This window comes from Scyliorhinus canicula, chromosome 8 (assembly GCF_902713615.1).
Source record: "Scyliorhinus canicula chromosome 8, sScyCan1.1, whole genome shotgun sequence".
Classification (NCBI taxonomy): domain Eukaryota; kingdom Metazoa; phylum Chordata; class Chondrichthyes; order Carcharhiniformes; family Scyliorhinidae; genus Scyliorhinus; species Scyliorhinus canicula.
This window is the reverse complement of record NC_052153.1, coordinates 22,457,096-22,480,128: the sequence shown is the minus strand read 5'-3', so window position 1 is coordinate 22,480,128 and position 23,033 is coordinate 22,457,096. Positions and strand designations below refer to the sequence as shown.

At 44.6% G+C, this 23,033-nt stretch overlaps 1 protein-coding gene across 6 annotated transcripts in view; it reads right to left on the bottom strand.

The window, feature by feature from the left end:
- LOC119970159 (lysine-specific demethylase 4C-like) overlaps positions 1 to 23,033 on the bottom strand; it is a 478,393-nt gene that overhangs the window by 224,361 nt on the left and 230,999 nt on the right. For 5 of the 6 annotated variants that reach the window (XM_038804261.1, XM_038804264.1, XM_038804265.1 and 2 more), the window contains exon 12: positions 18,685 to 18,811. In XM_038804261.1, coding sequence (XP_038660189.1) covers positions 18,685 to 18,811 — 127 coding nt within the window. Of the gene's footprint in view, positions 1 to 5,486; positions 5,681 to 18,684; positions 18,812 to 23,033 lie in introns of those variants that run through there. The other variant, XM_038804266.1, reaches the window with a different exon arrangement.

The following is a 23,033-nucleotide window of genomic DNA, read 5'->3' as shown; positions in this document are numbered from 1 at the left end:
TCTGGATGGGACAATGGCCAGATGTTGGCATATAGCTATGACTCAATGCTAGCATTCGAGTAGAAAGAAAGGAACATCAAACAGATCTTCAGCTATAACCTTGGAGTCCCCCAGGCACAACCATCGCAAGAAGAAAGGACCCTGGGTTTCAAACCGAGAGAAGACATCCACATTGAGTGATCGTAGCCTACCAGCATCCTTTAAGTGCATCAAGTGCACGTAAAACCCAAAACCCAAAGCTCAACTGTGAGCCTGAGTCATATTTTGTTGAGTAAGAGAACTATGAATAACATTGCGTTAAACCGTGAACCTGTTTCGTCCTTTGTTCATCTCACAAATAAGGGCACCTGGGTAAAACTTTTGAATAAGTAAACTGGTCAAAAGTATCTGAGATTTTACAGGTACAACACTACCCATTTTCTCTTCAGCCCCAGTTCTCCGTAGGTTTACCCATTTGAGTGCGTCCCATTTCCTGTTAGCCATTCTGGAGTTGGGCCACATTTTGGCCACTGAATGGTCAAGAAGATTAGTTTTCAGGAAATTCAGGCCGAGAGCCATTCTTTCAAAGTAATCAGGTGAAAATTACACTGATTAGTCCCAACAAAGTATATGTGTAATGCAGTCACTCAATAGCTACCTTATTGGTAGTGTGGAGAGGGGAATGAAAGTAAACTATCTGGTCTGTCTATTCTATGTAACTGTCGAATCAAAATGACTAATTGATTATATTCTATGTATTCAATGAGCCATGAAAAGACACAAGCATGTTTGAAGCATAAAAGTCAACAGCCTGCTGAGTGTACAGTGCCATGACACATGACATTAACATGATATGCTAACATACAAAGACAGTAATTAAATAATTGTATATGTGCCAGAGATTAGATAACATCAGTGAAGAAGGTGAATCAAACTAGATTCCCTAACAATATACTCGGCTATAAATTTCTCAAAGTCACCACAGATATTCCAAGATTCTGAATTTTATATTGTGTAAAACAGCCGGTAACCCATTAATGTCTGCCTGTCTAGTCTTCTGGGATTGGATGCACATTTTACCGTACTGTTTTTACTCCAATTTATTTATTTTTTTTGCAACTCATTCAGATCGACAGTGTCACAATCTGACATACAGTACTTGAAGCTCAAGAGCTTCGGGAAAAACCCAACTGCGTTAAGTCTCACTGACTTTCTGCTGAAATGCGAATAAGCAAACACAAGTCATCCTACATTTCTGTCTGAACATAGTAAATGTTCCACACACAACTGCAAATCATAAATCATACATGTCCTGGCAGAAAATAACTTTACATCTTACATATTAATACAGAACATCCCCAAGTGTTCAATTATTGTTGCCAATTCCACAATTATTAATGCACCAATTTGTTTTCTTTTTTTAAATAATTTTTATTCAAATTTTCACATTTTCACAAAAAAGAAAACAATAACAGAAAATTCTAAGAACAAAAACAAACAAAAACAGAACCCCCCGTAAATACAAAAGAGAAACAATAAATTAACCCCCATCATTGGCAAAAAACAGATATTCAACCCAAAACAAAAACAAAGAGACAACCCCCCACCCCGGGTTGCTGCTGCTGCTGACCTTTTGTTTTTACCGTTCTGCCAGGAGATCTAGGACTGGTTGCCATCGCCTGAAAAAACCCTGCACTGACCCCCTTAGGGCAAATTTCACCCTCTCCAATTTAATAAACCCCCCCATATCGTTGACCCAGGCCTCCACGCTTGGGGGCCTCGCATCCTTCCACTGAAGAAGAATCCTCCGCCGGGCTACTAGGGACGCAAAGGCCAGAACACCGTCCTCTTTCACCTCCTGCACTCCCGGCTCCACTGCAACCCCAAATATTGCGAGTCCCCAGCCTGGATTGACCCTGGATCCTACCACCCTCGATACCGTCCTTGCTACACCCTTCCAAAATTCCCCCAGCGCTGGGCATGCCCAGAACATGTGGACATGGTTTGCTGGGCTCCCTGAGCACCGAATACACCTGTCCTCGGTCCCAAAAAACCGGCTCATCCTTGTCCCGGTCATATGAGCCCTATGCAGTACCTTAAACTGTATGAGGCTAAGCCTTGCACACGAAGAGGAGGAGCTCACCCTTTCTAGGGCATCCGCCCACGACCCCTCCTCAATCTCCTCACCCAGCCCCTCCTCCCATTTATCTTTCAGCTCCTCCACCGAGGCCTCGTCTACCTCCTTCATCACCTGGTACACTTCCGAGATCCTCCCCTCTCCAACCCATACCCCCGAGAGCACCGTGTCCTGGACCCCACGCGGCGGCAGCAGGGGGAACCCCGCCACCTGCCGCCTGACAAACGCCCTTACTTGCATGTACCTAAAGGTGTTCCCCGGGGGGAGCCTGAACTTCCCTTCCAGCTCAGCCAGGCTCGCAAATTTCCAGTCTATGAACAGGTCCCCCAGCCTCCTGACACCTGCCCTGTGCCAACTCAGGAACCCGCCATCAATTCTCCCCGGAACAAACCGGTGGTTCCCCCGTATCGGGGACCCCATCGAGGCCCCCACCTCCCCCCTGTGCCGCCTCCATTGCCCCCAAATCTTGAGGGTAGCTGCCACCACCGGGCTCGTGGTATACCTCGTCGGAGGGAGCGGTAGCAGCGCCGTTGCAAGCGCTTCCAGGCTCGTACCCACACAGGATGCCATCTCCAGCCTCTTCCATGCAGCCCCCTCCCCGTCCATTACCCACTTACACACCATCGCTGCATTGGCAGCCCAATAATACCCACAGAGGTTGGGTTGGGCAACACCACCCCCCCCATCCCTGCCCCGCTCCAAGAACACCCGTCTCACCCTTGGAGTCCCGTGTGCCCACACTAACCCCGTAATGCTCCTGTTAACCCGCCTGAAAAAGGCCTTCGGGATAAGGATGGGGAGGCACTGGAACAGGAACAGAAACCTCGGGAGCACCGTCATCTTGACTGACTGCACCCTACCCGCCAAAGACAGCGGCAGCATGTCCCACCTCGTAAACTCCTCCTCCATTTGCTCCACCAGCCTTGTGAGGTTCAGCTTATGCAAGGCCCCCCAGCTCCTGGCCACCTGAACCCCCAAGTACCTGAAGCTCCTCTCCGCCCTTTTCAGTGGGAGCCTCCCAATCCCCCCTCCTGGTCCCCTGGGTGTACCACAAACAGCTCGCTTTTCCCAAAGTTAAGCTTATACCCCGAGAAATCCCCAAATTCCCAGAGAATCCCCATCACCACCGGCATTCCCCCCACCAGGTCCACCACATACAACAATAGGTCATCCGCATAGAGCGACACTCGGTGCTCCTCCCCACCCCGGACCAGCCCCCTCCAATCCCCCGACTCCCTCAGCGCCATAGCCAGGGGATCAATTGCCAGCGCAAAAAGTAGGGGGGACAGGGGACACCCCTGCCTCGTCCCTTGGTATAGTCGAAAATACTCCGACCTCCTCTTATTCGTGGCCACACTCGCCATCGGGGCCTCATACAACAGCCTCACCCAACTGACAAACCCCTCCCCAAACCCGAACCTTTCCAGCACCTCCCACAAGTACCCCCACTCGACCCTATCAAAGGCCTTCTCCGCATCTAGCGCCACCACTATCTCCGCCTCCCCTTCCACCGCAGGCATCATAATAACGTTCAAGAGCCTCCGTATATTAGTGTTCAGCTGCCTCCCCTTCACAAACCCCGTTTGATCCTCGTGGATAACCTGCGGCACACAATCTTCTATCCTTGTGGCTAAGATCTTTGCCAACAACTTGGCGTCCACATTCAGGAGTGAGATCGGCCTGTATGACCCACACTGCAGGGGATCCTTGTCTTGCTTAAGGATCAAGGAGATCAGCGCCCGAGATATCGTCAGGGACAAAGCCCCCCCTCCCTCGCCTCACTGAAGGTCCTAACCAACAGGGGGCCCAGCAGGTCTGCATACGCCTTGTAAAATTCAACCGGGAACCCATCCGGCCCCGGCACCTTCCCCGACTGCATGTTCCCTATCCCTTTAACCAGCTCCTCCTGCTCAACTGGCGCCCCCAGACCCTCCACCCATCCCTCCTCCACCCTCGGGAATCTCAGCCGGTCCAAAAAGCGCCCCATCCCCCCATTCTCCGCCGGAGTTTTGGACCGATATAGTCTCTCTCATAAAAGTCCCTGAAGACCCCATTAATGTCTACCCACCTCCACACCACATTTCCTCCCCGGTCCTTAACTCCACCAATCTCCCTAGCCGCATCCCACTTACGAAGCTGGTGGGCCAGCATCCTACTCGCCTTCTCCCCATACTCGAACACCGCATCCTGAGCCTTTCTCCATTGAGCCTCCGCCTTTCTGGTGGTCAACAAGTCAAACTCAGCACGAAGGCTGCGCCGCTCCCTCAGCAATCCCTCCTCCGGGGCCTCCGCGTACCTCCTGTCCACCCTCACCATCTCCCCCACCAATCACTCCCTTTCTCTCTGCTCCCCTCTCTCCCTGTGGGCCCGAATGGAAATCAACTCCCCCCCGAACCACCACCTTCAGCGCCTCCCAGACCGTCCCCACTCAGACCTCCCCATTATCGTTGGCCTCCAGGTACCTCTCGATGCATCCTCGAACCCGCCCCCTCACATCCTCGTCCGCCAGCAGCCCCACCTCCAAGCGCCACAACAGGCGCTGGTCCCACTCCTCCCCCAGTTCGAGGTCCACCCAATGCGGGGCATGGTCAGAAATAGCTATCGCCGAGTACTCAGCGTCTACTACCCCCGCAATCAGCACCCTACTCAAAACAAAGAAGTCGATCCTGGAGTAGGCCTTATGCACATGGGAGAAGTATGAAAATTCCCTCGCGAACCTCCAAGGATTCACCCCTCCCATCTGGTCCATAAACCCCCTCAGCACCTTAGCCGCCGCAGGTGGTTTGCAAAGAATAGCAGAGATAAACCTTACAAATCCTAATTGTGGTTGGGATGTTGAGGAAAGGGATTGCTCTGGCATTCTTTCTGTGATGGCGGTCATTCCGAGCCATTTCCAGCATCTCTCCCTTGGTGGTTTTCTTTATTTCTCTTACTCCATTTGAGCAGGGTGCTGCTTTTAATCCTGACCTGGTCTGGAGGTTTCCGTAGTTGTAACCGGGAGGAGGGAATTGGCGCTCCCTCCCAATGCGTCCAGTTGCTGGGGGTCTTAACTGTTCTTCTTCATGGGGTGAGGCTCCCCCTAGCTGGGGCTGGAGTGATTATTCTTTTCTTCTTAGTGTTAGTACATTACCCCGGATGGGATGGGAGAGGTATGGGTTCAGCTGGGGCGCGATGTGCTGGGCTAGGCCAGGTCAGGCACTGTGGCTGGTATTCTGTTGCCTTTGGGGGCTTGGGAAGTCCCTTTTCCAGGGTGCTTGTTGGGAGCATCCTGGGGGATTGGGTTTTACTTCTTCGGTGCACGGGATCCTGGGGATGAGCAGAATCCTATGCTTGGTGGATATCCTATTGCTCCCTGGGGGGGGGGTGGGACCCCATTTTATTTGATTCATTCTTCTTCATTCGTAGTTGCTTGGCGTGCACCAGGGAAATGCGGAGCCTGGGTAGTGCCCTGATCCCTTGTCGTCTTGTGGATTAGTTCTAGTAGTTCTGGCCAGAAGGATGATGTGCACCATTTTACCAAGTTTTTTATGGCCTCCTCTGTTTCTCCATCAGTCTCTGGTGGGGCTGTATGTGAAAATGAAATGAAAATCGCTTATTGTCACGAGTAGGCTTCAATGAAGTTACTGTGAAAAGCCCCTAATCGCCACATTCCGGCGCCTGTTTGGGAGGCTGGTGAGGGAATTGAACCGTGCTGCTGGCCTGCCTTGGTCTGCTTTAAAAGCCAGCGATTTAGCCCAGTGTGCTAAACCAGCCCTAGGTGTGTGTACCTAGTTATGACTCATGATTGTATTTTTTTTAAATTAATTTGCAGGATGTGGGCGTCGCTGGCTAGGCCAGCATTTATTGCCCACCCCTAGTTGCCCTTCAGAAGTGGGTGGCGAGTTGCCTTCTTGAACCGCTGCAGTCCTTGAGGTGTAGGTATAAGCCACTTGTGATATTGTTCTCCTGTCTCTCTCTCTGTACTCATGGATGCTGAACCTTTTTATTTTAATCCTTGCTTATGATGATGTATTATTTTGTAATTTTGTTGCATCATTCTCTAAAATGTAAAACCTTAATAAATATTTTTTTTTTTTAAACTCATTTTCAAGTCATCAGCGAAGGTCAATTCCATTTTCTTCTTTGCACGCTTTCAAAAACTGAATACCTTCTCTTCATTTTTTTTAAACACCCTGGTGTACAATAAACAATTGAAATGAATTTTTATTGTTACAGTTTAATTAAGTTCAAAATTGGATTGTGGAACAATTTTATGGAGGAGGTTATAATTCTAAAAAACCATGTTGCCAAATATCTGGGTGCAAATAATTATACCACAGTGCATTTCTCGCTTGTAATGCTGTGAAATTTTATTATAAATACTTAATGAAATGAAAATTCAGAACAAATATATACCAACATCATGGAGAGTAATACTGCTTGTTTATGAATTGACCTTCCTAATGTTATTTCAACTGCTGCTTGCAAGTCTGATCACATCAGACAGCATGGTGGCACAGTGGTTAGCACTGCTGCCTCAGCACCAGGGACCCGGGTTCAATTCCAACCTCGGCTGGCTACCTGTGTAGAGTTTGCACACATTCTTCCCATGTCTGCTCCGGTTTCCTCCACAAGTCCAAAATTGTGCAGCTTAGGTAGACTGGCCATGCAAAATTGCCCCTAAAGTGTCCAAAGGTTGCCTAAATTGCCCAAAGGGTAGGTGGGGTTATGGGGTTACATGGATAGAGCAGAGGAGTGGGCCTAAGTAGAGTGCTCTTTCAGAGGGTGGGTGTAGACAGTGGGTGAAAGGCCTCCTTCTGCACTGTAGAGATTCTATGATACTATGATCAACTGCATTTTCTAGCCAAAAAGATCAGATTCATCTCAAGTCCATATAGCTGTGTTCCTCGAGACCAGTTTCAATGTGCGTTATTCAAGAACTGCTGACAACTTCCCCTAGCTGTTGTACACAATCAGCCTAATTTCCCTCCCAACTCCACAACAGTGCACCACTGTTGTCAGTAATGCCTATGAATGTTAAGCAAAACAAAACTAGAAAATTAATACACTGTCCCCAGCATTCATGACATTCACATTGGAAAACAGGCAGTCACTTATGTCATTCAGAAAGCAATAACCATTATCCATTTGCACTATCAATTTCAAAGTTGCAGGTTTTAGCATCTTAAGTTTTCCATTTATTTCATGCAGAAACAGATGCATTGAGGGTCTCTGACAATTTAATGAATTATCCTCATTTCCATGCAGACCCCTGTGATAAGGTATTTCATTTAAATTCAGATATCAAATTAAGCTGGATGTACTTTGTGAAATTAAATCAATCGCCTGGTTTGTTCCATGGTTTCTTTGTGGAACCTCTAGCACACAATGCTAATCCACTGGAGCTATTTTCTTTTTAAACACAGGACCTTTACATCCATATTACACTGCTATTGTGCTGTGCTAACCATCGCATATGGTGAGCAAATCGTGGCGACTATACTGGGATAAATTGATCAAATCTATTCAAAATATAATTGACTGAAAAAGGGGAGGAAAGAGCATGAATCAAAGGCACATGCTGATACAGTAGTGACAATTAATTCCAAGGTGGCCCTGAGTACATCCTGTCCAGCATGAATTGTGTTGCCTATTTATTCACCAGCTACCACAGAGAATTGTGCTAGGCAAGGATAAACAATCTCAAAAGGGAGATCATTGCTTAAATTAAGTCTACAAATACTTTAGATTTCACACAACAAATAATTATACAAAAGCATAGCATCCTTCATTTTTTAAGTTTCTTAATTGGAACTGCAATAAGATAATAAAATGTAAAAAGAACAATCGTGATTTAATTTACTGTATTCTTCTAAACTTCTGAAATTTTGCAAATTATTTCATACAATCATACAGCATAGAAACCCACATGGAATTGAATGCTCCTCCGGGTGGCAGGCGATGGGTAACGGGGTGGGAAGGCATAGGGAGGAGAGCCTGTTGCCTGCATTAAGTCCTGGGTCGGGAAGGTTGAGGTGAGTCTTCACAGCCCAAGGCCAATTAATAATCACTTAATGACATCAACTCACCACTGCTGGCATTCTGCCAATGGCAGCGGGTTTGGGGGTCCTAGCCATGTCAGTAAGCTGTCAGGTATACCCTGGTACATGTGTCTACTGCCTTGGGGGGGGGGGGGGGGGCTGCACACAACAGAGGGCCCCACCAGGGAACCTTTTAAACCAACAAATCCTCCTGTTGCCCTGCCTCACTTGCCCCAACAAGATCTCCCCTGCTTTGCTAGGCTCCAGGGCCTCAATGTGAGGCTTCTTCTCACAGGCCTCTTGCAGTACCAGCACTGGCCACCTCATCCAGTGAACTGCTCGTACAGAAGAACTGCTGGCCTTCGATTGGCTGGCAGCCCTTGAATACAGGACCTGGGAACACTGGTGGCAGACAGCTAGGCGTCTGGTTGGATTTAAAATCACTTCAGGGTTCCCAGGAATGGCCACAACAGGGTTGCTACCATCTTGGCCATTAGGTCTAGCCAATTGCATCTGTACCAACTTTTTAAAAGAACTGTTCAATGCCCTTTCCCCCATTGTCCTGCAAATCTGGCATTTTCAATATATATCTAATTCCACTTTGCAAGTTACTATTGAATTTGTTCCCACCACCATTTTGGGCAGCAAAGGTAAAGATATGGGGCGAGATTCTCCACCCCCCACGCCGGGTGGGAGAATAGCGGGAAGGTCTCCCGACATTTTTCACGCCCTCCCGCTATTCTCTCCCCCCCCCCCCCCCCCCCCCCACACGAATCGCCGCTCGCTGATTTTTACGGCGAGCGCCGATTCTCCGAGGCAGATGGGCCGAGCGGCCGGCCCTTCACGCCCGTTTCACCACGGCAGCAAACACACCTGCTCGCTGCCGTCGTGAAACGGGCACCAGATGCCCGTTTGGGGCATCTAGAGGCCTGATTGGCACGGCAGCACCACAACTGTGCTCAGGAGAGGACAGGCCCGCGATCGGTACCCACCGATCGTCGGGCCAGCGTCCAAAACTGACTCACACGTTCCCCTCCGCCGCCCGGCAAGATCAAGCCGCCACGTCTTGCCGGGCGGCTGAGGAGAAAGATGCCGACTGCGCATGCACGGGTTGGCGTTGTCCAACCTGTGCATGCACGGCTGACGTCATTGGCCGCGTCAGCTGCCGTGACGCACGGGGACGCGCTCCTAGCTCCGCCCGAGGGGGATAATCGGCCCCAGAAGTGGCCATGAAGGCTGCCGTGGGTCACGGCCTATCCCACGGCAGCCTTTACGATTCTCCGCATTTGCGGAGAATCTCGCCCATGGTCATCTTAGTCCTAGACGACCATAGGCTGCTTCCAAATATGAGGGTGGTGGGGGGGGGAGAAAGAGAGCTAACTGATGGTGACTTAACCTAAGAATCACCACACCTCAGGCGAGGGGCAAGGTTGAGAAGGCAGGGCCTTCATGAATAACCTCAGCTCTGCACCACAAACCAGCTATCAAGCCAACTGAGCTAAACCTGCCCCAGACCACCATACCTCACTGTAAAAAGAACATTTTCTTCTTCCCCTATGGTTCTTTGCCAATTATCTTTAATCTGTTGCCTGTTTACTGACCCTTTAACCAATGGAAAAACATTATCCTCATGAACACCATCAAAACACCCTCATAGTTATGAACAAACAACTCCTTAACATCCTCCTTAACCTTCTCTACTTGAGGAAAAACAATCTCACATCCACCAGACTCGCCACAGAACTGATGTTCTTCAGTCCTGCTACCAATCTAGTAAATATTCACTGTACCCTCCCCAAGGACCTTGACATCAAGTGTGGTGTCCAGAATTAGTCACAGTATTCCAGCTAAGGTATAACTAATGACTTGTAAATATCTGGTATGACCAACTTGCTTTAATACACTATCCCTTGCTTACAAAGTCAAGAATTATGAATTTATTTTTCAAAACAGCCTGACTGGCCTTCATCATTAATGATTTATATATGTGAACTTCCAATGAAATTCACTGAATTATTTAATACAGGAAAGAGCAATGGACAAGCTTAAGCACCTGCTTCAAAGGCCTTCAACCAAATCCCAACTAACCAGTGAATCAATTTTGCCTCTGCAGGCTTGGCAGCCATTTTGTGCACAGCATGATTCCACAATCAATACATTTGATCAGTTAATCAATCTATTTTAATGTTAGTGTAGGACTGATAATGTTAGGCAGGACATTGGGAGAACTAGGGCATTTATTTCCCAGAAAAGCCATTGGATCTTTACCCGAAAGGGCACAGTAGCCTCAATTTAACATCTCTCCAAAAAGACAAGACCCTTCAAAGGGCTGCGCTTCCTCAATACTGCACCGAATTATAATGCTTAAGTTCCTTCAATTCGCAAGCTTCCAAATTAGAGGCAAAATTTGATGGGATGAGTGCATTAACTGTAGCAAATTGTTTACAATAGACTGAAAATATATTAACTTTACAGCGAAAGTAATGAATTGAGTACAGCCAATATTCATATAAACATTTAGACTTTATATCTCTAATGTGGCAATTCAGCACAGTATTAATTTACTAGTTGTTAAAACCTTTGCATCTGCTTTTGATAGCCTCTGGTTGTTGCAGTCATTTCTCCAAAACGTCAAGAGTATCTTGCATTTGAAAGAGATTTTCAAATGATCTAATTTCCCTGTTCTTTCCCCCATCGTCCTGTGAATCTAGCATTTTCAATACATATCTAATTCTATTTTGAAAGTTACTGTTGAATTGGTTTCCTCCGTCGTTTAAGGCAGCGCACTCCAGACCAACACTTCCCTCTGATTTTGCCCTTCTCCGATTCCAGGTATCTAATTGTACAACTGCATAACCCGGAACCTGGGCCCTTTGTGCATGCACTCAATTGCGTTTTTCCAATCTTATTTCACCTGGGTGTGAATTGTTATGCCACCTTATTTTCAAACAGCAAATGATTGTTAATCAAAGCAATTTTCTTCACCCAGTCTCATTTTGCTCCTTCAGGCGGAAGAAAATGCTAAATTATGTACCTGTTTCTTTTGTGGCATGACATATTAGTGGCATTACTTTCTGCAAGGGGTGTCCTCCTGCATTTTAGCTTCCAGAACCAAGCCTAGATCTTCACCTCACAGTCTCTTTCTTTCAAAGCTCCCTGAATGCCCATCTGTTTCTTTTCCCTTGCACTGTTCAAGTGGAAGGGCAAGATTCATGACTTCTTCCCCGATTCAGGTGTAAGGCCAACCGAGCAACCATACCGCCAACTCTCTCAAAAGTACTTTTCACATGACACACCCTGTAGGGCTCACATGTTTAGAAATATCCCAACTGGAAATAATCACTGGCATCTCTAAACAACCTTCTATTATCTAAATGTTGAAGTGAAATTGTACAAAGTAAAAAGAAAAGAAAAAGCCACGTCAATTGGTAGCAAATGGATATCAACGAGTAAAGATAAGTTAACTTAATTAAACATTATACTGTAATCCTTGAATGCAGCAGCACCACTGCACCTGCTTCCCTTACCAACAAATTCCTTGGGCCAACTGATATTACATCGCTGGTTAAAATAGGTAAAGACAAACTGACTTTGGTACATACAGACAACACCTAAAAAGCATGATGCTGCAATGCACAATGCCAAGTGCAAAAGATGAATTCAAATGTCTCACTGGTACTTGAAATCCAATCCAAAAGGCCATCATTTAGTATTAGCTGAGAAATATTGGGAAACGAGATAAAACAATTTAAACTCTGAAACCCTAATCAATGAAAACAAAGGAGTGCAATTCAATATTCCGCTCATGCTGTTCACAGTGTATGTTTCACCATTTTTCAACTGAAGGCATACCTTAGGCAAATAACAGCTTCTAAATGTCTTTTCTATTGTCACTAAACTAGTGCCTCTTTTATTTGACCTTGTTATATAAAACAAACATTAGTAAAAACTACAGTTGCTATGAGCAATATAAAGCAAGGCTAACAAAAAAAGTCATTATTTCTTTTCTAAAGATTCTATTATGGAACCCTGCACTTACTGGTTCTATGGTCAAGTAATGATTATTTTTTACTACCAGCGATTATTATTAGTAAATTTCTCATCACCTCCTCGGGGATTAAACTGACAAGCTGCAAAGGAACATTCAGATTGGTCTTGCAGAAGCAAAATAGCCAATAGTATTAGTAATAATACAACTTGAACCCAATTGTATACGTAACTAATTAGAAATCCTGCAGTAGATGGCATGCCATGAAATAACAAGAATAATGTAATCCAATATACTTCATTTGAATAAATGCCTAATTACTCTCTACATACTGCTATTCAAATCATGAAACAATCTGGACACTAAAATAAGAGTTTGATAGTGTAAAAACAAGCATTACAAGTCACAGCTTTATATATGTTTCTGGTCCCTACAACCATAGAGAAAACCCTTGTGCATGAAAAAGACTGACTTTCATGTATCACTACTAAAAGATAATGTTACCCTCTTCACAATATTGTGCATGACTGGCTTGTTGGGAATCCAACTATGATCCGGGTGGAAGGGGGTTTTTGTGCCTAGTAGCTGGACGTAAATTGGAAAAGGATGTCCTGTCAACATTGGAGATCTGACAATTGAGATTTTTAGATGGGCCTCAATTTAGGTGGTCAGTGCTCCGGCCAAGAACAGAGATCAAATGATGCAATTAAGTCTCCAATATCATCTTTATCTATCCACGCTGCTACCACCAGTCACACACATCTGTCCACAGAAAACGTGTGGAGTGCAGGTTGGCAGGCAGTCAACTGCTGCAAGATTTAAAGAGAAACCTTCCTGCGGTCCGCAAAAATTGACAGAAGTCTGGCAGTCATTTTTGCTCTATGCCTATCTGCAGCACAATTAAAACTGGCTAATTGCCAACTGAATGCAAATTAGGCCTGACCACAAAAGAATATTGAGAGGGAGAACTATGTCATAATCAAATGTCATGTGCAAGGACTGGTAGGTTTACAATTCAATTTCATAAAAGCATTGTAAAGTGAGAAAGTAAACCAAACAAAATTGCTGAAAACGTTAGAAAAATACGATATAATGATTGCCATTGAGACGAAACCAAGGGACTGCAAACATACCTTCCGCAAATCATCTGGTCGTTATTACAGGCAGATATTTTGAAATGTTTTCTTTTTAGAAAAAGCAGAGATCTAGCTTTGGATCTGAAACAAAAATAGTCACCATTGCCTTTTCAGTCTATTTTTCAGCTTCCTTGAAACAAGTTAAGATTTGTCGGGGATGTCACCATCTCCATTCGCTCCAGGTGATTTTTTAAAGACGTTTTTGGCCCAATGTGTGAATGGGTCTAAAGATTGGAAGTATGCATTTTACTTCTTGAAAGCAATATAGTGGAAAACCTAATCAGTGAAATGGCCAGCAAACTGCACAAATTTAAAAATTGTTGTGCTGAAATCCTGAGAAACTAAATGGTCATAAACTTCCTTTAAAGGAACTACCCTTCCAGTGCAAATAATTCTTCAGCTGTTCAACAGAGCCTTACAAACATAATGAAATATGTTACATGTTAGCAACGTAATAGGTTGCGCTGCTTCAATAAGATTTCATCATGTCAATTCACATTACCTTATTCTTTTTATGTGATCAGGAATCGCAGGAGAAGTTAAAATAAAGCCTTATTATTTTCCTAATTTCAATTCTACCTACCTACGAAGAGCACCAAGATATCACTGTGATGCCCAAAGCTCTGAATAACTATACTGAAACTTACTGCTGCTTCCGATCTTTAACTGCAATAAATTCACCACTGATCTCCTGCTCTTTGAATTATGCTGTAACAATCCATGTCGACAGCTTTAAAACCAAAATATCTGGCCACTATTATTACTATTAGTAGCTGACTTCTTCGCCCAGTCTTCTGCCGGGTCTTAATTCCATCTCACACGGAAGCTAATTTATTCCTTTTATATGTAACTCAAATTTTGTTAATTATTCCAACACTCAACTTAAACCCAGGCTGTTCTTGCATCCTCCAGATCCACTGCAAAGTGTAATGAGATCTCATTCTTGGTTGAACTCATGTCCGCGACTATAAAATCTGAGACAAGCCCTCCTCAAGTATTCATTCACATTTACTGGAAGCATTTTCGTGAGCCTGATAACTGCAAAGTAAAAAATTGCACCTAGCTGGAGGTCATCACTTAAAAGGAAGAGACAAAGGGCAGTATCATAAGATAATTCCAATGCACTACAAGTGCTTAAATATCATTCACATATTCAGCTTTGATCAGAGAATGATGAATAATTGGCTGATATGGTTGGTTAATTAGTCAAGGATATTGGTAGATGATAAACGTCAAATCTACAATTAATCATATACAGGTAAATCGGAGGGGGGGTGGAATGAGGAGGGTGAGCGGAACGAGAAGGAGGTCGGAACGAGGGGTGCGGGCGGGAGGAACGAGGGGTGCGGGCGGGAGGAACGAGGGGCGGGGCGGGAGGAACGAGGGGGCGGGCGGGAGGAACGAGGGGGCGGGCGGGAGGAACGAGGGGGCGGGCGGGAGGAACGAGGGGGCGGGCGGGAGGAACGAGGGGGCGGGCGGGAGGAACGAGGGGGCGGGCGGGAGGAACGAGGGGGCGGGCGGGAGGAACGAGGGGGCGGGCGGGAGGAACGAGGGGGCGGGCGGGAGGAACGAGGGGGCGGGCGGGAGGAACGAGGGGGCGGGCAGGAGGAACGAGGGGGCGGGCGGGAGGAACGAGGGGGCGGGCGGGAGGAACGAGGGGGCGGGCGGGAGGAACGAGGGGGCGGGCGGGAGGAACAGTTTTGGGTCAAGTTTGCTGTGGTTGGAAGGATATATTGTGGCCCAGTCATGGTCTGATGTGCTCAATGTGAAGAAGTAGATCGTCGGGGAGCACGTCACCCTGATGAGACCCCCAACTTGGTGTCGACAAGTCCAGCTAGCATCGTGAATACTCCTGTAATTCTGTCCAACCAAGGGGAGCCAGGGACTCCCCTTTCTGTCGATCAGGTGCACCAGTCGAAGCCGGTGAGGCCAGTTCGCCTGTCGTTGAAGTGATGCTTCTGAGGCGGCACCGAATGTTAACCACTCAATCGCCCAAAAGTGTCGCGCCTGTGGCAGGGCTACGGAGGCCTGGGAAGACCCGGAGGTCTTCGGACCAACTTACTATTTGATGAACTCTTTCCCCTATTGTTTCTGTTACCATTTGTAACATCTGTATATAGTTTTGGGATAGTTGTAATAAGGGACTTAAGGGGGTGGGATGTGGCAGTGTGGCCGCTTTAAGGGGGCGGGCTCAGTGGGGAGCACAAACCCCTCCCACGGGAAGTTTGCACGGGACCCTGGGAGCAGAACCCCAGGCAATGTGGACCAGTGAGCCGAATTGTTAAGAACTCTTGTATTATGTTCTATGCCTATTACTTATCTGCCTTTGCCTTTTATCAATAGATCCCTCTGTTAACTAACGGAAGTCTCCACTGTATGTCTCGAGCCACTACACTCTCCAACAAGAACTGGTTAACTATATACACATCTCTAAATTTCAGCATTGGTGAGTGACAATAAAATATAACAGTATGATTTTATTGAAAATACTATAATGTACTGTGGTATTTTGAAATTAGTTTTGTAATCAACCACCATACCAAAACTTTTTTTCATGCATAAATCTGGCTTTGATATCAGACTGGATCAGCAGCTAAACAATGTGGAGCAGGAATGGCCTATGGCTCTTGGGTGGGATGACCCAGATTCACCTGCACGATGACGGACACAATTCCTCTCACAACGCTCAACCTCCCTAAAAGTTGCTAGAGGGCGCGATTCAACTAAATGGGAACCAACTCCCACAGCAAGCGCATTTATTCATGTGTTTCCCAGCACCTGCAGCGCCAAGAAACACATGGCTATAAAACACCACGGTTTAAATAAGTGGCCTCAGCGGGGAACGTGCAGCCAAGGCTGCACATAGCCCCATTTTCTACACTTAGGAGCTCCGCTCGCCGGAACTCCTAAGTATAGCGGGCGAGTGGGACGCCATCTTTAAATGGTGTCCCGATCTCCGAGGCCCCCGAACCCACTTCCCTCCCAGGTCCCAGCGCACTATGGTAAAGTACACTGGCTGTGCATGGCGTGCTTGTGCCCTGTATAATAGGTTCCACATTGCTGTTGGGCCATGCAACCATGCAGCTTAGATGGAACATTGTTTCGAAGTACAGTACCCTCAAAGATCCTTCCCAATTGACAGTGAACTGCACCCTTCCAAGCACATGCATACCTTAACAATCTACCAGTGTTCCAGCAAGGTAAAAAGAAAGTCATCACATTAAAACTGAAACAGGATCGATTATATAAAAGGAGATTATACCCAAATTTTTATTTTACCCAGGACTCAGTGTATATCACAACATGGAATTACGCTATCTACGTAACAGGAAAATTTATTTCATTTATATGCTTCATTCAACTGAGAGGCTACCCAGAGTATAGAACATAGAACAGTACAGCACAGAACAGGCCCTTCGGCCCTCAATGTTGTGCCGAGCCATGATCACCCTACTCAAACCCACATATCCACCCTATACCGGTAACCCAACAACCCCCCCCTTAACCTTACTTTAATTAGGACACTACGGGCAATTTAGCATGGCCAATCCACCTAACCCGCACATCTTTGGACTGTGGGAGGAAACCGGAGCACCCGGAGGAAACCCACGCACACAGGGGGAGGATGTGCAGACTCCACACAGACAGTGACCCAGCCGGGAATCGAACCTGGGACCCTGGAGCTGTGAAGCATTTATGCTAACCACCATGCTACCGTGCTGCCCCACCATGCTACCCTGCTGCCCTATGGTGAGGTTCCATTCAACTCAGGGGATAGGCAGGGTATGGTAGTGTTCTGTGTAACTTCAAGAACAGGCAAGAGGCTGCTGTAAGCATGGGAGAGATGTCTCAACGTGTGGGGACAGAAGGAAACAGGTCTTGATTTCGGGAGCACTGGAAAGGAGGCCATATGCAATTAGGGTTTCAAGAGTCCGTCGTAATTTATGACCCTTTAATCTGTAGAAATATTCAGCTGTCCAATTTCAGAGGAAATAGGATACATAAATATTTGGCTTAAGAACTGCGAAAAGGAGCCAGAATATAAAGAGAGAATGTTGCAACACAGACAGTGGGAATTACTTGCCTGACCTCCCAATCAGCTGCTGAAATCCCTAGTAGATCTGCAGACAACTAACTGCTGTGAAGTCGGCACAGGAGTAAGAATTAGACTTATGGCAAAACAAATCTGGTCTGGATTTTGCTGTACTGAAATGGTGAAGCTATCAGCACTCATCATTACTATGGGGTAAAGCAGAGAACAGTCTCTGGGGCCTCTATATGCCCAGTTAAATGCAAAAATACACAGGTTGTTGGCAAAAGGTACCATTTATTCGACAGGGTGCAATATTATCCAAAGAAAAACAGATCCCACATTGAAAATGACTACAGCAGTGTGAATTGGTACACTTGCAGACTAATTCTGCATGAATTCTGGCAGTAGTTTGCATAGGTACATTCTGGGGCAAATTATTTTTTAACAGGCTGATAAGCGATTATTACTGCTGAACAGCCACTCTGGACCTAAATTATCAATTTTACAAGTTTGGAGATACATTCCCTCAAAAGAAAATTAATGTCGTGGATAAAAATACTTGTTTCTTTTTAATCTTCTCTTTGGCTTCTCAGCTCTCTCGCCTTAATTCCACCTGTTTTTCCCAATCGTTGCCTTGCTTACTGTACATCATTTAAGTCTCTTGCTATATGCTTCCCACTTTGGGTTGCGCTTGGCTTAGTGAACAATCTTAATACAGATTGATTGAAGCTCATTATTGCTTTCACTGCTCGCAGGCACAACAGATACTCCATTGAAGGCACCATGCTGGAACAGACACCCAATAACAGGAAGTCTTTGCTCTAAAGCCAGTAAGATCTTTGTGGGCAACAATCAGAAAGGTGAACGGCAAGTGCCATTGCGTCGCTGCTGACAGCGAACCCAGGCTTATAGATCATTCACTATTTTTCAGAGTTAACGATCTACTGTCTAAGAAATTATTCCCATTACTATACAGAACTGTTAGGTTCCAAATAAACTTTTATTTGTTAAAGTTATTATAAATAAATTCACTATTTCAACATACAGCCTACAGTAAACTAGGAGTCAAGAGAGTCCATTAATCTAGAACTAGAATCTCAGAGTTCTATGAAATTAAAAATGTTATAATTTCTGATTTTCATGCAATTTACTTAAATTGAGACAGCAAGGAAATCACTTGAAGCGTGACTAACTAGAAGTATTCTGAATCCTTTCACAGATATACACCACAGTAATGAACTATATAACGCTTTAAACTGCGTGCAATATTTTAAAAATTCTTAGAAACAAAAATATATTCTGGAAACTCTCTGAATATGTACTACAATATGGGCAAAAATAATAATAATTTCACAGCTTAAAAATACAAGTGTGGTATCCAAAATACTAACCTTCATCGCTAACCAATTCTTGTTTGACCAGAGTTGATGGCGATCTAGCTGGTGGTTTGCATAACGGATGTCGCCGACTCTTGGCCGATTTCTTTTTCCCTACATTTCTGATGAACTGCTCTGGAAACTGAAAATAGAAAAAAAAAACCTTTCACCTACTTAATAAACACCAAGCTACCTAGTCTAAAGCAAACTTTCCATGAAATAAAATTGTGCATTAAACACTTGCTATAAGATACCTTGTCAGAATCAAACTCCTGCATAATTTATTCTATTGCATATTACTAAGAGACTCACCGCCAAACTGGTAAACTTTAAAGACAAAGTAAACATTGGCCTAATTCCAACGATTCTAAATTCAAGAAGCCAGCTGCACTTTCAATTGCTTCCACAAGATAGCCATTTAAAAAATTAAAATCCTTCTCTGAAGATTCTTGATATTCATTCAGTGAGTTTTTCAGCACATAGATCTCAGTTGCGGAGTTTGGGGCAGGCAGGGTACTGGGGATGCATAGGAAGCAGGAAAGCTAAAAAGGAGGGGGGGGGAGGAGGGGGGAACGATTTAGCCAAGGTTCTGACGCCTCCAGCAACTCCAAGTATATGGATGTCAGGTAGAAAGTGAATTAGGCTCCAGTCTAGTGGCTCTCTTCTATTCCTGCAAGCTCAGGCTTCTATACAAGCAACCGCCACTTCATGAAGTAGCAGAGGGAAGAACAATACCCTAAAATAAGTATATGCGCTCCAAGATGACAGGAGACAGTTTGAGAAAATTATGAAAGTAGGCAAGGGAAAATAAAGCAAAACAAGAGCAAAGTACCATGGATGCTATAAAACCAAAAGCATAAAATGCTAAAAATACTTAGCAGGTTTGCACCTGTGGAGAGAGAAACAACTAATGTTTCAGATCAATGATCATTCTGATGCTCTGACAGACGTTCATCAACCAATAGCAGTTTCTATCTTCACAGATTAAAAGTTATCAATCAAGCCTACTGACAATAAAACAGTAGCTCATGCATTTTCGTCAAAAAAATGTTAAGGCAGCGTATTATCTATATGGGGAGAGACTTCGGGGTGCGCCGTTGCAGAGGAATCTGGGTGCCCTCGTGCATGAGTCACAGAAAATGAGCATGCAGGTGCAGCAGATAATAAGGAAAGCAAATGGAATGTTGTCCTTAATAGCAAAAGGAATTGACTATAAAGGAAAGGAAGTGTTGTTGTAACTATACAAGGCTTTGGTAAGACGGCACACTTAGGAGTATTGTGCACAGTTTTGGTCCTCTTATTTGAGGAAAGATGTAGTGGCATTGGAGGCAGTTCAGAGAAGGTTCACGAGATTGATTCCAGAGATGAGGAGTTTGTTGTAGGAGGAGGGATTGAACAGTAAATTTAAGGAGTTAGACAGATTTTTAGTTGGTAATGGTAATTTCGTTGGTTTAAGGGTTATGGAGAATGGGCAGGACAGTCAAGTTTAAGTCAGGATGGGATCAGCCATGATCACATTGAAGGTGTTTAGGCTTGGGAGGCCAAATTGCTGGCTCCTGCTCCTATGTAATGTGTTCGAGGGAGTAGATGCTCTGTCTGATTTTGCAATCCAGCTCTTGGTCTGTAGCATTGTAGGCAGGAATGTCGGAGCAGACCCAATGGGCTGAATGGCCAAATTCGACTCCCATATCTTATGATTGAAGAAAGAAAATTCTGACATTGTACATAACTGACGCATTAAAACATTATTCACTCTAAATACTGGGGGAGAATTTTAATGGGACTTGGCACTGTGTCACTATTTAAGCCCGTCTTTCAGTCTCCATTTTTTCTGCATAACTGAATAGCAGAGGGTGTGAAATCACCCCACTTGCACCTCAAAGTGGTGAACTCAAAAGCAGACTTTATTTGGAAAATGAAGTGTAAATTTCCAGTTAATGAAATGCCTCACATTTTGGCATTGGAGCTGATCACAATGAAAATTAATCATTTGAAGTTTTGGATAAAACGGAAAACTATAACTGAAGACATACTTTCTGCCTTGAAAAATAGCAATAGTAGCCGTCGAACTACCACAGTTTAACAGACATACTGAAGCAACACACAAACTCTTATTACTGTGGATACTAATAACTGTGGCAAAGATTCAAATTTCTCTTTGCAAACAAATGCTGCAACACTGACCTTTAGTTCTATTAATGAATTAGTACATGATGATTCGCGAGATTCAATGGGGGAAATGCCACTATCTCAGGCCTTACTGCGATAAAATATCAAGGAGTTGCAAATCGTGGAAAACCCCGTGGGCTGTGTGTTTGATGTTGTAAATGTAATCTGCAATTGTAAGTATAGTGAGGCACTTCAGATGCCACAAACTGTAGTGAAAGAAACTGATCTGTTTTGCACTTTAAGCAATGTTAAATTTGAACTGTTATATATTGTACATTTGCAAATTTTATGAATAAAGTATATTTTGGGGGGAAAAGTGAATAATGAGCAACACTGGGAAGCCAATACCTCTTTTTTCAAGAGATCAGTAAAATGTGGCGCTTGCGATTAGAATTTTAGATTAAAAAACCACTCACACAACTTGAGCATATGAATATGTAGAATTTAGACAGAAATATTGCAACATTCAGACATAAATTAGAGCACTACAATCACATTCAATTTAAATATTCTAAGGCATCTCCTATACACCTGCGATATAAATATCTGGAGCATCACCTCTCAATTTCCCGTTCCACGACCCTGCCCATGAAACTAAGTTCAATGTCACAAGCCTGTTTTCAAAATAAGTGCTCAAGTCCCTGAAGTCACTCTTATCTTTTCCAATCCACATTGTTCTTTTCAAGAAAATAACAATTTCATCAGACACCACATGGTCCCTTCAGAAGAATAGACAACTCCATTTTAAGAACACTCCTCATATCTACGTCGTCTTATTTTAGAATTATATACATAATTGCCCTCTTCATAAGTAAAGGTTTTCATCAGTTGGGATTGAAATACATTGCAATAGAATACAGTTTCACTGAGCCATGTCATGCATCAGACTGCTCCATAAAAGAAACATCAAAAGCATAAAATTATACAGCACAGGAGACATTTCTGCCCATTATGTCTCTCTGAAAGAGCTATCGAATAAATCACACTCCCCTGTTCTTTCCCCACAGCCCCATAAAAAAATGTTTCCCTTCAAGTATTCATTCAATTCCCTTTTGAATGTTGCTATTCAATCTGATTTCACCACCCTTTCAGGCAGTGCACTCCCAATCACAACATCTCGCCTGTAATTGTGTTGCCTCTAGTTCTTTTGCCAATCACCTTAAATTTGTGCCCTACGTTTACTGATCCTTCTGCCACTGGAGACAGTTTCTCCTTACTTACTTTCTCAAATGCATTCAAAGTTTTGAACACCTCTACCAAATCACCTCTCAACCTTCTGTGCTCTAAGGACAATATGCCCGGTTTCTACTGTCTACATAACTGACGTTTCTCAGCCCTGGTACCATTCTGGAATTTCTTTTATGCACCTTTTCCAAGACCTTGGAAGCCTTCCTAAAATGCTGAGCCTAGAATTGAACACAATTGACAAGTATTTTATCAAGGTTTTGCATAACATCCGTGCTTTTGTACTTTCTATCTCAATTAAAAAAGTCAAGGAACCAAAACAGGGAAATTATATGAACCGGTATATGAAAGGATGCAAGACTTTTTTTTTCAATTAAGGGGCTATTTAGCGTGGCCAATCCACCTACCCTGCATACCTTTGGTTTGTGGAGGTGAGACCCAAGCAGACATGGGGAAAATGTAATGCAAGATATTTGGAAACAAAAATAAGCAGGCTCTTGCTTTTCAATAACAAGCATTGGTTGTAGGGCTCCTCCATGGAGGAAAACGGACTAAACACCAGGTAGGTATGGTCGATTTTCAGTTGTGAAGCGGACCCTCATGGAGAACATCCTTGTGCTGCCATTAAGAGCCATATAAACAGCTGGTTTACAGACTAAGGAGGGGCTCTGCACATTTTCGCTTCCCACACTTAAAGGCAATGCTTCAAAAAGTCCGGCTGTTTTTGTGCAGAACCAACAAAGTAGCAAAGCTTACGTTTTGTGAGACAGAGAGCTGCACTGAGCCATAACAACCCCCCCCCCCCCCCCCCCCCCCCCATGCACTTCTAACTGTAAATGTTTATAGGATTCAAAAGTAATGAAAAAAAAGTTTTAAAATCTTGATCCAGGGCCTGCTTAATTTGTAAACTGCTGGGTTCCTGCATTTTTCTTTTGTTACACATTCAGCAGCAATGCTACACAACACAGACCAACAGATTAGCAATGCCAATTGCAGCACTGATATTCGTA